The 12881-nt window shown below is 40.6% G+C and overlaps 1 protein-coding gene across 3 annotated transcripts in view; it reads left to right on the forward strand.

The window, feature by feature from the left end:
* Abca1 (ATP-binding cassette, sub-family A (ABC1), member 1) overlaps positions 1-12881 on the forward strand; it is a 127742-nt gene that overhangs the window by 64678 nt on the left and 50183 nt on the right. For all 3 annotated transcript variants that reach the window (XM_013023292.1, XM_013023294.1, XM_013023293.1), the window contains 5 exons: positions 3740-3832; positions 5995-6235; positions 8863-9002; positions 9356-9472; positions 12560-12757. In XM_013023292.1, the coding sequence (XP_012878746.1) occupies positions 3740-3832; positions 5995-6235; positions 8863-9002; positions 9356-9472; positions 12560-12757 (789 nt within the window). The remainder of the gene's footprint in view (positions 1-3739; positions 3833-5994; positions 6236-8862; positions 9003-9355; positions 9473-12559; positions 12758-12881) is intronic.

Genomic DNA, 12881 nt, shown 5'->3' on the forward strand with positions numbered 1-12881 from the left:
TTTTTCAGCTTGCTCATATTCTAAGAACAATGATAATGTGTATTAAACACCGCCCATTAGGGTTTTTAATATACAAACCAAAGAGAGGTAGTAAGCAGAGCACCTAGGATTAAAACATGAGACATTCATCCAACAAAGGTCATGAAGTTTATTTTATTTTATTTTTTTCCGTACATTTGCTTTATACCAGGCACAGTTTCAGAGAGATGCTGAAAGTTCAACCATGGCATAGGCAGAGAGGAATACATTCTGGTGGTTCTGAGAACACGTGTTCAGGCTGGGACTGGGCATTTGAAGAATTCTTCACAGATTCTGTGAGGAGTTTCTTCCTATCCCATTTTCATTGAAGATCTCCCACCCAGATCCTATAACAACATCAGCTTCTGCCAGCCAGGGACATGGTGATATGCAGTAGGAAGAAAGTGCCATTGGAGTTAGCTAGGTTAGAACATTAGTCCTGGCTCATCATTGTCCCTGTGATAGGAATATGATGTCTGATCCTTGAGGGCAGAGTCAGGCATAGAGATTTATATATCTGTATAAGCAATACGGTGGGTTTTGTACATAATACCACTATGTGGTTAGATCATCTCCATCGCTGATGATATCTTCTGCCTGAAATGGAGAAGACCCTGTTCTTCTGATTCCTGCAGCACATTCTCACCAGGGCAGAACTTAGTTCATAAGTAAAACTTGAGGTTCCAGGAAGACCAGTGACCTCACAGCTGATCTGTATATAAACCCACTGATGGGTAAGAAGTAAAAAAGGGGCCTTGTCTCAAAAGGACCATTGTTTAGCTCTGTCTTCACTATTATGGACGAGGACTCAGAGTACAGATTGGGTGTATCTTCTCCATGGTGGCTTTGTAGAGAGGGCTTGATACATCAACTTGTTACACGTAGTCCTCAAAGCAGCTGTGTGGGATTTGGTGGGAGAGAACACTTCCTTTTCCTTTTTGCTGCCTGGCCTTTCTGCTGTTTGGCCTTGTTTTAATTGGATGCTCATTTTCTTTTTGATGCCCATTTGATTACAAAAGCCACTTTCTCTTGTTAAGTGATCGCAACTCTCATAATTACTTTCTTGGTTCAGCAACACACTGTCTTTACCTTCACCTCATTCCTTTGGGAAGGGAGAGCATGAGACTGTAGGCTAGCCTGGTGGAATTAGCCTTGTGCTAATAAGACTGCCCATTTTTATTCCATCTGCACAGATATTTTTGTCTTAATTATACTACTTTGTTCTTGAAAAGTGCTGCTGTTTCTAAATAAAAGTGATTTTTGTTCTAAATTATGCTAATCCATGTAGTTAATTATGCTTAGAAATAGCTCTAAATGAAGTATTTTAATGTGTGAAACACATGAACTTTAAAAGTTATGTTCAAATTGCTTAGTTATATTTTAAAAGTGTAATACCTTTGTTAGGCATAAATTTCATAATTTCCAACTTTCATGAAAAAATATCAAAGTGTTCTTCAAAGGAAATATTTGCTGTTGTGGAAATTATTCAGATATAGTGATTACTTCTGGGTTTTATATGTGGCATATGGTTACTTCTTGGTGGTTTGGAATATTAATCCTAACCCTAAGTTTGACTTTTGGAATAGGAGAAAAATAAGTAGAGATTTTCAAGGAAAATTTGAAATATTGTAATGATAGCTAGCATGCATTTGCAGGAGAAAAAAGAATTATACTTTGTTTTGAAAAAAACTATTCAAATGTATGCATACTCACACTTTATTTAGCATTAGAGCCCCTGAAAAACTTAGATGCAGATATGATTTTTGTAAAGTGAAAAATAGTTTTCAATTGCATTTAATTTGAAGGATATCTTGTTGTTTCTATTTGGCTATGATTTCAAATATATTCATAATATCCTTTATCTGTCTTCATTTATGTGGTGATTATCTATAAACAAATCAATTCATTCAGCCAACATTTATTGAGCCCAGCTCAATAAAGTCTTCAGCTTTTTTATGGTATTTTGTAGGTACAGTCTTTACTGTTAACATGTAGAGTCATTTTTTGCTAATTAGTTCATGTTTTTATATTTTGTTAAAGAACTGATTTCCTACTTTAAGTTCATAAGTGTATATTTCTCCTGTAGGTTTTAAACTTTCATTTTTACTTTTATATGCAAAGAATTTATTCATGAGTAATGATGTGAGGTAGAAAATATCCCTTTGTAACATTGCTATTTGTATGTATGTGTGTGTGGGTGGGGGAGGGTGTGGGTGTAGAGAGAAAGAGAGAAAGAGAGAGGAGAGAGAGAGAGCGAGCACACTGGGGCTTGAACTCAGAACCTGGAGTTCTCCATTGACTTTTTTGTTCAGGGCTGGTGTTCTACGAATTGAGTCATGCCTCCAGTGTAATATTCTTCAATCTGTATCAGTCTCCTCTTTGTATTTTATAATGTTTATGCACAGAAAAGTAAAATCATATCTTAAGTAAAAATATATAAATGATAATCCAAGCTTGAAACTTGATTCTGAATTTGAATTGTGTGTGTGTATGTGTGTGTTTTTGTGTATATGTGTGTGTGTTAGAGAGAGAGAGAAAAAAAGACAGAGAAAGAGAGATCAAGATCAGCTCATGCCTATATATGTAATTCCAGTCAACACTCATTTGAACAGGGAGGTTTGTATTGAATGCAGGTTTCCAATATTCCTAGAGAACATTTACTATTTATTCTTAAACCGATAGTGTGGAATCACATTGACTGCTCTACCTTATTATTTATGGGTAGATTGAGCTAAGGCTTCTGTTATACACCAAAACCAAAAAAAGCATTCAGCTAAAGAAGCCAGCAGACCACAAGTACAACAACAAAGTCTTATCAGAAGATGTAGTTTCCATAAATGTCTGATGCTCATGGCAGATTTAGTGAGGTCCTTGTGTTTACATCCCACAACAGTTACACTCAGGGGTAAAACCGTCATGTAGTCGGTCCTGCTGTATGTATGGAGTTTTGCTGAGTTGTGGAACTTGTAAAATGAGAAAAATAAGCTTGCCCCTAATTTTAAGACATTGACATTAAAAACTTGGAGGAAAGGAAAGTTGTTACCTATGAGTATGTAAATTTATTCAGATGAAGAAACCATATTCTAAGTGTGACAAGCATTCTTCACCCATTTGTACTTATTAGGGAATAGGTGGCTGGGAACTGGGAAAGGGGTCAGTGTTGGATCTGGGGTTTAAGAGACACTTCTGGGCACCTGTGATTGGCACCACCGTGGATCAGTCTCAGTTTGGAACTTCACAATCCAAAGTAACGGTAGTATGTGGACCAGAGAGGGAATGTACAAACACACCTTCCTGCAAAGAACCCTGGGAAAGTGAGGCTCTGTGAGCATTGTCGTGTTCTAGGGTACACATGCACTTACACTGAGATGAAGATGAGTAGGTACACACCACATGAGATGTTTTTATCCACGGTGTATGCATTAGCTTTAGTTAGGTATTCCTACAACATTAGAAACCATTCATCGTAGAATTAGAAATTCTTATTTGAAGAAAAAAATGAAACCTACATGCCACCATTTAGAATAATTGTAATGTCCTTTCTTTTGGTTAGTTTCTTGTGTGTGTGTGTGTGTGTGTGTGTGTGTGTGTGTGTGTGTGTGTGTGTTTAAATTGAAGACTGGGAATGGATGGTTTTAATTGGTTATTTTCAATGTTATTTTCAATTGGTTATTCTCAATATCTGAGCTCAGAAACAAAAGTATTTCTTTTCTCATTCCAGATAGGACTAAACTCCACATCTTCCTTCCCAATTCAGCAGCTGGTGGAAGCTACTAGAACTTTATTGGATAGTCTTGGAAGTCTGGCCCAAGAGGTAAGTTGTGTTTTTCTAGCATTAGTAAGTGATCGGCTCCACAGTGGCTTTTCTTTTTTCCTAAGGTAGTCTTTTAAATCTGAATATCATGTAAGAAGCAATATCAATGTTAGAATCGTAAATTATCTAAAACATGATCTGCTTTGATGTACTTACTTCAGAGATGAAGAAACTGAAGTTCATTGATTCTCAGAGCTAATTTGAGGCTTATAGCCGTGTATCTAGTCTAGACCTTTCTACCAAGGGTTCTCTCTGTCCCTAGGTAATCACACATTGTGAGAAAGAGAATTCTCTTCCACCCCTTCATGTTCTGTGTTTATCTGAGTCGTGGTTTCTCTATGTAGCCTCTTCACTGACAAGATTTATTAAGTCCTTTTACATTTCACTGAAATGTGTATCTCTAAATGAATGGAAATAACAGGATTCCTCAATCCAGCCTTTTCCCTAGTAAAATCTAGCCTGTGAAGTTCAATTTTGGGTATATTGTCTCTTCTTGCCTTTTAGGCCTTTTAGGTCTGCATGTTGACTCATGGGTTTGAATAACCCTCATCAGAACAGAGGGCCTATAGCGGTTAACCTTTCCTCTGACTTCTAGCTTCATTTCAAATCAGACTTGTGAAGGAGAAACTGTGCAGAGACCTCCTATCTAAGGAGCTGAGCTGGGCAGTGATCATAAATAATACATTGTGTAATATATAGGACATTGGGAAATAAAAATTGATGGGGAATTTTTTTCAGACCCGGTCTAGTTCTTTTTTTCTTTTCTTCTTTCTTTCTTCCTTCCTTCCCTCCCTCCCTCCCTCGCTCTCTCCCTCCCTTCCCCTCCTTCCCTCCCTCCCTCCCTCCCTCCCTTCTTTCTTCTTTCTTTCTTTCTCTCTTTCTTTTCTTTCTTTTTTTTTTACTTAGGATCACAACCTTGCTAAGTCAGTACTCTACCACTTAAGCCACACCCTCAGCCCTTTTTTGCTTTGATTATTTTTCAGGTAGGGTCTTGCTTTTATCCCAGGCCAGCCTTAAACCTTGGTCCTCCTGTCTGTAGCTGGGATTGCAAGGATGAATCACCACAAATAGCTTGTACATTGAAATGGTATTTTGTTCAGCTTGGCTTCAAACTGATTCTCCTAGCCTTGCCTCCAAAGTAACTGAGATTACTGGTATGAGACACCATATTCAGCCCTCAGTCTTATTTTCAGCTGCTTCTCTAACTCATTATTTAATACTTATGCCTTTTCCCTCCCAAATACTAAAATTTATGTTTTCTGAACAGAGTGTTACATGTTCATCATGGAAAAGGTAGAACACTTGTAAAATAAAGAAAACTCCAGGCTTAAACACCATCAACACGCTTCATGCATTCCCTTCTCTTCCATCTTCTTTCTTTTAACTCCACTCATGTGTCTCTGACAGAAGAGGCTTAACTTTTGGCTTCCCTTTCAGGAGCAGTGCCTTCCAGGCTGTCATTGGTGACTCTCATTAGGAAGGTTGATGACCTTTGGCTGGGCAGAGAAGCTGAGCCAACTGTAATTCTTCACAGGGACAGAAAGAGAGACTGCTATGCCAGTCCATATCTATTTCTCCAGGGCTTAGCTGACATTGGCTTACTCTTCATTGCTCTTGAGATTCTCTCCTGCCCTGTTCCTTGCTGTTTCATTTTTGGCCTTGGAGAAAGCAAAGCTGAGGTCTAGCAAGGGAGGCTGCCTGTAAACTCAGGCTATGTTGCACTCTTTTCTCTTTTATCACTGGTCCTGCTTTCTGTCAGGAGTCAAAAATGAACTGAGAGCAGGTGATGTTCCTGTGCTGATCAGAGGGAAGTTCTCCAAGTGGACAGTGCACATTTTTCCTTGGCAGCAGCTCTTTGTGCCCTGCTTGCTCCTCATCTAGGATGAGCAAGAGCCACTGGCTTCTCTCAATACAATACCTTCAAGTCACTTTGATAATGAACGGCTCATTGTCTAACTTGCTATGTCCCAGGACCACAGGTAGGGTAGGAAGATTCATCATGAGGCTGTGAGATGATGTCAGACACAATACGTTTTGGGTCATGGATTTTTGAAGGGTTAAGAGATTAAGATATTTTATTTATCTCTTCTGTCTTCAACCCTTGCTCTCCCTCTTGCCCTCTTTCCCTTCCCTCTCCTTTTCCTCCAATTCCTGATCTTTAGCTGTTCAGCATGAGGAGCTGGAGTGACATGCGGCAGGAGGTGATGTTTCTAACCAATGTGAACAGCAGCAGCTCCTCCACGCAGATATACCAGGCTGTGTCCCGTATCGTCTGTGGCCATCCAGAGGGCGGGGGACTGAAGATCAAGTCTCTTAACTGGTATGAGGACAACAACTACAAAGCCCTCTTTGGAGGCAATGGCACGGAAGAAGATGCTGACAGCTTCTATGACAACTCTACAAGTGAGTATTTGTGCAGACCAAAGCTTCCTTCCCACCCGCCTTAGCCGTGGGCTCGGCCTCTGTCATCTCCCCTACTTCTGCTGGCCCTTCTCCTCGGGAGATGCTAATTGCCCGCAGTTCTTTGTGACCTGGCAGATGTCAAGTATGTAGTAGTGTTTATCAAAATGAATAAGTAATTGAGAATCAGCCTCTCCCAATTTTCTGGAATAATCAAGGATGAGATATTGGCAGAAAGATAAATCTTACATGATCTCACTCATCTAGAATGTAAAGAAGTTGACTAGAGTAGAATGGAGGTTGCCAGGAGCTGGAAAGAATAGGAGATGTCCATCAAGGATTTTAAAAATTTGGTTATGTGAGCTGAATAAGCCCCGGAGATTTAATGTACAACGTGGTGGCAGTAGTTAGTAGCATTGTGTGTATTTTCCTAAAAATTTCTGTGAGAAGTGATCATAAGTATTCCTACCATACACACAAGACAACTATGTATGATGATGAGTACATTAATTATCTTTATTCTTTAAACCATTTCACGTGGATGCACACATCAAAACATCAGGTCATATGTCATAAATATACTTCATTTTTATTTGTCCACTATACCTTAGCAAAACTAGAAAACTGAGAAAGAATAAGATGTAGTATTTAAACAATGTTATTATTACTATTGAAGTAAGCTTTAAAATGAAACTCTAACAATAGTAAGAGTAATAGTAACCATTACAAGAAAATCTAACTTTGAAATGCAGCAGTGATACTCACTAGACACTATGTTGACCTATACAACTTGTGGGGGGGGGTAGGCAGGAGGGAAAAACTGAGAGAAGAATGAGAAAAGCGATGACACTGTTAAAAAAAGAAGTGTACTCATTACCTGACCTATGTAACTGTAACCCCTCTGTATATCCCTTTACAATAAAAAAAAATTCAAGAAAAAGAAAATCTAACTTTGTAAAATTTCCAATATATAATACATTCTGTTTAAGTTATCTCACTTTGCATGCATAATAACTCTGCAGGGTAGGATCTGAAACCCTACATTTCATAGGCTCAGAGGTGGGTAAGAGACTTGGTCAAAGCTACTACATAGCTAATCCACAAGAGCTGGGATTCAAGCTCAAATCCTCCTGGCTCCCAGCTTTTCTCCAGTAAGCCACACTGCCTCCAAAACACCTGTTAATAGCATGTGTGAACCATCACACTGAAGACATTTGATCTGTTGTTTGTTTTATGTTTTTAGCCGCAAGGCAGTGTTAAAGAGCCTTGTAATTCCATATCTGCTTGCTGCACATGGGTAGTTCTGTGGGGCTGTGCCCAGTGGCAGCATGGCTGTGTTACAGTCAAAGACAATGGCGTCCTTTGCCTTGAAAACATGATGCGGCTCGGCCTTTCTCCATTTCCAGCCACAGCTTTTCATGCATGACTGTAATACAAGACCCTCGTAGTCTCTGGACTAGTGTATTCAGACATTTGCAAGTTGCTTTACAAACCTGAAGAGGAAGGCATTGTAGGCAGTTTTACTTAATGTCATTTCCTCTCTTCACCTCCCCCAGCCTGCATGTCAACCCAAGGGAGCTTTTACTTGAACAAGAAATATAATTGTGAGCAAATTTTCTTTATTAAAAAAATTGTGAGCTGGGCAGGGTGGAACTCATCTGAAATCCCAGCCCTTGGGAAGCTGAGACAGGAGTATGTGTTTATATTTATATTCTGGGGCTAAGGATGTAGCCAAGTGGTTGTGTGCTTGCTTAGTATGAGTAAAGTTGTGGGTTTGATCTCTCACAATCCTCTCCTCTGTAATTCTGATATCTTTGAAGCATATAGAGGCTACTTGATAACTTAAACAACTTGAAAAGCTCACAGTAATTTATTTTGGGTGTGTATTGGTCCTGGGGCTTAAACTCGGGGTTGGGGTGCTGTCCTTTAGCTTTTTCATTCAAGGCTGGTGCTCTACACTTGAGCCATTGCTCTACTTCTAGCTTTTGTTTTGGCTAATTGGAAGTAAGAGTCTTATGACTTTGCTGTCTGGGCTGGCTTTGAACTGTGAGCCTCAGCTCTCAGCCTCCTGAGTAGCTAGGATTATAAGGTGTGAACCAATAGAGCCTGGCTCAATGATTAAAAAAAAATCAGGAATAATCAATCCCATCTGTTTGTTATAATTTTGGAGTTTTCACTGGGGAGTTTTTTATTAAATAGTAAGTATCCTTGTGATAGGATCTATTAAGTAAAAGGAAAATGTTGGGTATTTGTTTTAAAGCCAAAAACAAAAGTCTAAATCCAGCCTTCAAGGCAAAGTTATGGGTACAAGTATACAGTAAAAACATTTTCCTGGACTGGCTCAGCTGTGAGTTATAAGAAGCTCTGGTTACTGAAGCATTATTCTGGAGGATTTATGGAAAATATCTCAGTTAATCCTCTTGACACTCTGCCAAGCAGATGATACTAACTTTATTTTAACAAGGGGAAAACTAGGGATCAGACAAGGAAAGCCATTTGTTATGTGGTTGTAATGTGGTCCAGCTGGGATTCGTAGCCAGTACCACCTGACTGGCTCCAAAACTCTGCATGTTTCTACCAGCATATGGCTGTGTATTTGAATGAACCCGTATCCTTTGCCATCTTTGTAGCTCCTTACTGTAATGATCTGATGAAGAATTTGGAGTCTAGTCCTCTTTCTCGCATTATTTGGAAAGCTCTCAAGCCTCTGCTTGTTGGAAAGATTCTGTATACACCTGACACTCCAGCCACGAGACAGGTTATGGCTGAGGTAAGCTACCCAGGCCAACAGTCCCTCCTTGTGACTCCTTCAAGATTTTTTTTGGGGGGTGCGGCGGGGTGGGGGGGACAAGTCAAGGAGGTTTCAGATGGAGTAGACTGAATATACTCATGGTTCTTCTGGGACCTCAAAATATGGGTAATTCAGACTAGGACTGATTGTTTTGGACCAGCTCCAAAGCCCTGGGTATTTGAATCATAGCTACAGATAAGCATTTCTTGGGGGGATGGGAGAAAACTGGTCAAAGGTTGTATAATGGGATATCTTTTAGGAGCACTGGATTGCTTATAATTTCTGCCTCCCTTTGTTTTTTCTATGACTCCTGGTTCCCTACTGGACTCTAGGTGAACAAGACCTTCCAGGAACTGGCTGTCTTTCATGATCTGGAAGGCATGTGGGAAGAACTCAGTCCTAAGATTTGGACCTTCATGGAGAGTAGCCAAGAAATGGACCTTGTGCGGGTGAGTTTCCCCCGGTGACTGTGCTCACTTGAGAAGTGAGTTGATAGCACTTTTTCACACATGACCCAGATGAGAACTCTTAACGTAAACCAGTTGCAACGTCATGAGCTTAGTTCAAGCCTCAGTGTTGCCATTGCTCCAGCAACATCGGACATGGTTCAATGGTAGCTTTATGTGGTATGCCATCACAGTCTTCTCATGGCCAGATATTAGTTGTGTGCAGAATTTAGTGAGGCAGTGGCTGAAGGTAGAGTTGGATGATTGAAAGACTCTGACTGTATTTCCAGTCCTGATTGCTGAGCCAACCTCAGAATCTTCTTTTTTTAAATTTAATTTTATTTTTTTATTGTTATTGTAAATGTGATGTACAGAGGGGTTACAGTTAGATAAGTCAGGTAATGAGTATGTTTCTTTTCTCTTTTCTTTTCTTTTTTTTTTTTTGTCGGTTGTGGGGCCTGAACTCTGGGCCTGGGTGCTGTCCCTCAGCTCTTCAGCTCAAGGCTAGCACTCTACCACTTGAACCACAGCACCACTTCCAGCTTTTTCTGCTTATGTGGTGCGGAGGAATCAAACCCAGGGCCTCATACATGCGAGGCAAGCACTCTACCACTGAGCCACCTTCCCAGCTCCCTCAGCATCTTCTTTAGCTTTCTTATGTCTTGGTAGGTCTTAGAAGGAAGTGTGAGAGCCAACATGTGGCCCCGTCTGCAGACAGGCCCAGCGATAGTTTCCAAGGCTCTGCACCAGTGCATAGCAACCCATACTGCACGGAAGGGAATTGCACTTAATGCTTCCGAACCACTTGAAAGGGATAAGTGCACTGGAGACAATTGGATTCAAAAGCAGAGCAGTCTGAGAAGAACGGAATGTCTCCTTTGCCTGAGCTTGAGAGCCATTTAATCACATCATCTCTGCCTTGGGCTGAGTCAGAATCGTTAGACTATTTCCGATTGCCATGGTGCGGGAGGCCTCTTCCTTTTGCTTCTGCTGCCATTAAGAGGCAGGAGAGGATCTTTTGCCAGGTTTCTTGTCTTGAACTTCATTGATCCCAGGACCACTCACTGGATTTTCTAGACTCTACCCATCTGGAGCAAACCCTTCCAGAGTTTAGGAATGTCCCTGGATCTCCTGGGGGACAGGTGACAACTGAGGAAGGATCCTTCAGTGATGGAGATATAAATGCATTACTGTGATTTAAGAGGGCAGATGGACAAATGGAAGGCATAACCAGAGGTTATGTGAGGGAGTATAGCAGGCATAATGCTTTGGCAGACCTGTCAATTGGCTTGGTGGTGGAGAGGAAAGAAGGAGGCAGCAAGATGATTCTTGATTTCTAGCTGGGTGGGTGATGGGGATGTCCCAGGCTGATGGTTTTGGGGGTCTGCAGTGCAGGAGGTTGGTCTGGGACAGAGACATGGGAGCTGTCATCCTATGGAGTCAGAGGAGCCTTACCAACAACTGCTGTTTTTGTGTTTGTTTTTGTGTTTTGTCAGTCATGGGGCTTGAACTCTATGCCTGGGTTCTGTCCCTGAGCTCTTCAGCTCAAGGTGAGTGCTCTACCACTTGAGCCACAGGCACCACTTTGAGTTTGCTGGTGGGTAATTGGAGATAAGAGTCTCATGGACTTTCCTGTCCAGGTTGGCTTTGAATCGTGATCCTCAGATCTCAGCCTCCTGAGTAGCTAGGATTACAGGCGTGAGCCACTGGCGCCCAGTACAACTACTGTTTTCTATAAGTTAAGGAACAAATTCCACAAGCCTGGACATTTCAGTCCTTAGCACTTCTTGCAGCCTGTTATCTAGGAAAAGGAGGCCAAGCCTGAGGCTTCTGCTTTCCTCTGAAAGGCTGAGGCTTCTCTTTCCTCTGAAACTGTGAGGAGAGTTGCAAACATGTCTCCTTTTTGCTGAGCCTGCAGTGCTCTGCTCTTTGGCTACACAGCTGTGTGGGCTCTGCCCAGCCACCAGATCTGCTAGTCAGCCCACATTGGCTTCTCTGACACATGTGAAGAACTAGCAGGTGAAGGCTAGGTAGGCCTTTTTTGCATCATAAACTATGTGTCTTGATGCTGGAAAAGATGGCCTTTGGCTTCATTTAACCAGAAGTAAGAAGCATGAAGTCTTGAAACTAAGCTCAGTCTAGACTAGAATTTTTACTTGGGGGTCATTAGACTATATCTCAGAAGAGGGAGGTGATCCAACATAGAGGATACATTAGAATCAGAGGTCCTTTGTTTTGTGTCTTGGCATTGCCACTTATTAGCTCTGTGTCCTTTTATTAGGGACTTACCCTTCCTGAACCTCTGTTTTCCCATGTGCGAAATGGGGAACATAAAAACTACCACGCTCTTGGAGTAGTATGAGATGTGAAGCATATTGGCCTCTCAATAAAATATTGTGAAGTGTCATTACAGTTAATACTGTGGATCTGGAATTTAAAACTGAGAATTCAGACTGGTCTTGATTTTGAGTCTCAGCCCCATACTTAAGAGTACTATGAATAGAAAGAGTTAGAAAAAATTATATCAAGTGAAGCAAGCCAGACCCAGAGAAATATAGTTGCATAGTTTTCCTCATTTGTCATAACTAGAATGTGCCTGTAAGTCACACTGGTTTGTAAAAGACAACACTTGGACGCGATAAATTATATAGGCCTCTAAACACTCACATAGGAGACCAAAGGAAGATATTCTTAGGAGAAGATTACAAGGGATCAAGAGTTATGTGCATATGATCATATAAAATGATGCTTATAGGAATGAATTCCAAGAAATGGAAATGAGTTTTTTTGTTATTTTGCTTTTGTTTGTTTGTTTTCTCCTTTGCCGCTGTTTTTGATTTTTGCAATGAAATATTTACCATGCATTTTTTATTAGCAGGAAGAATAGTTTCTAATGGCTGATTTGTTTTCAATCTCTTAAGACATTAACATGGAAGACACTTAAACCTGCTTTATTTATAATTACTTGTATATAAATATGGTGTCATGATGGGTAATCTTTCATAGTCTTCCAATTTAATTGAGCAGTCCTAAGTAGGTAATTGGCATCAAAATGTAGATGTTCATTGTACATTCTCACTGAAATGACAGATGCTGTTGGAAAGCAAAAGCAATGACCAGTTTTGGGAACAGCAATTAGATGGCTTAGATTGGACAGCCCAAGATATCATTGCATTTCTGGCCAAACACCCAGAGGATATTCAGTCCTCTAATGGCTCCGTATATACCTGGAGAGAGGCTTTCAATGAGACCAACCAGGCAATCCAGACAATATCTCGCTTCATGGAGGTGAGTATCTGTTATGTGTTTCAGTGAAAAAGGCTTAGGGCTTTATTTCTTTGTAACCACTGTTGCAATAATGTTAGAGACAGAAGGGAATGTTGGAGCTAATGTGTAATATCACTTATCCTTT

Source organism: Dipodomys ordii, unplaced genomic scaffold, assembly GCF_000151885.1.
Source record: "Dipodomys ordii isolate 6190 unplaced genomic scaffold, Dord_2.0 Scaffold67, whole genome shotgun sequence".
In the NCBI taxonomy this organism is placed as follows: domain Eukaryota; kingdom Metazoa; phylum Chordata; class Mammalia; order Rodentia; family Heteromyidae; genus Dipodomys; species Dipodomys ordii.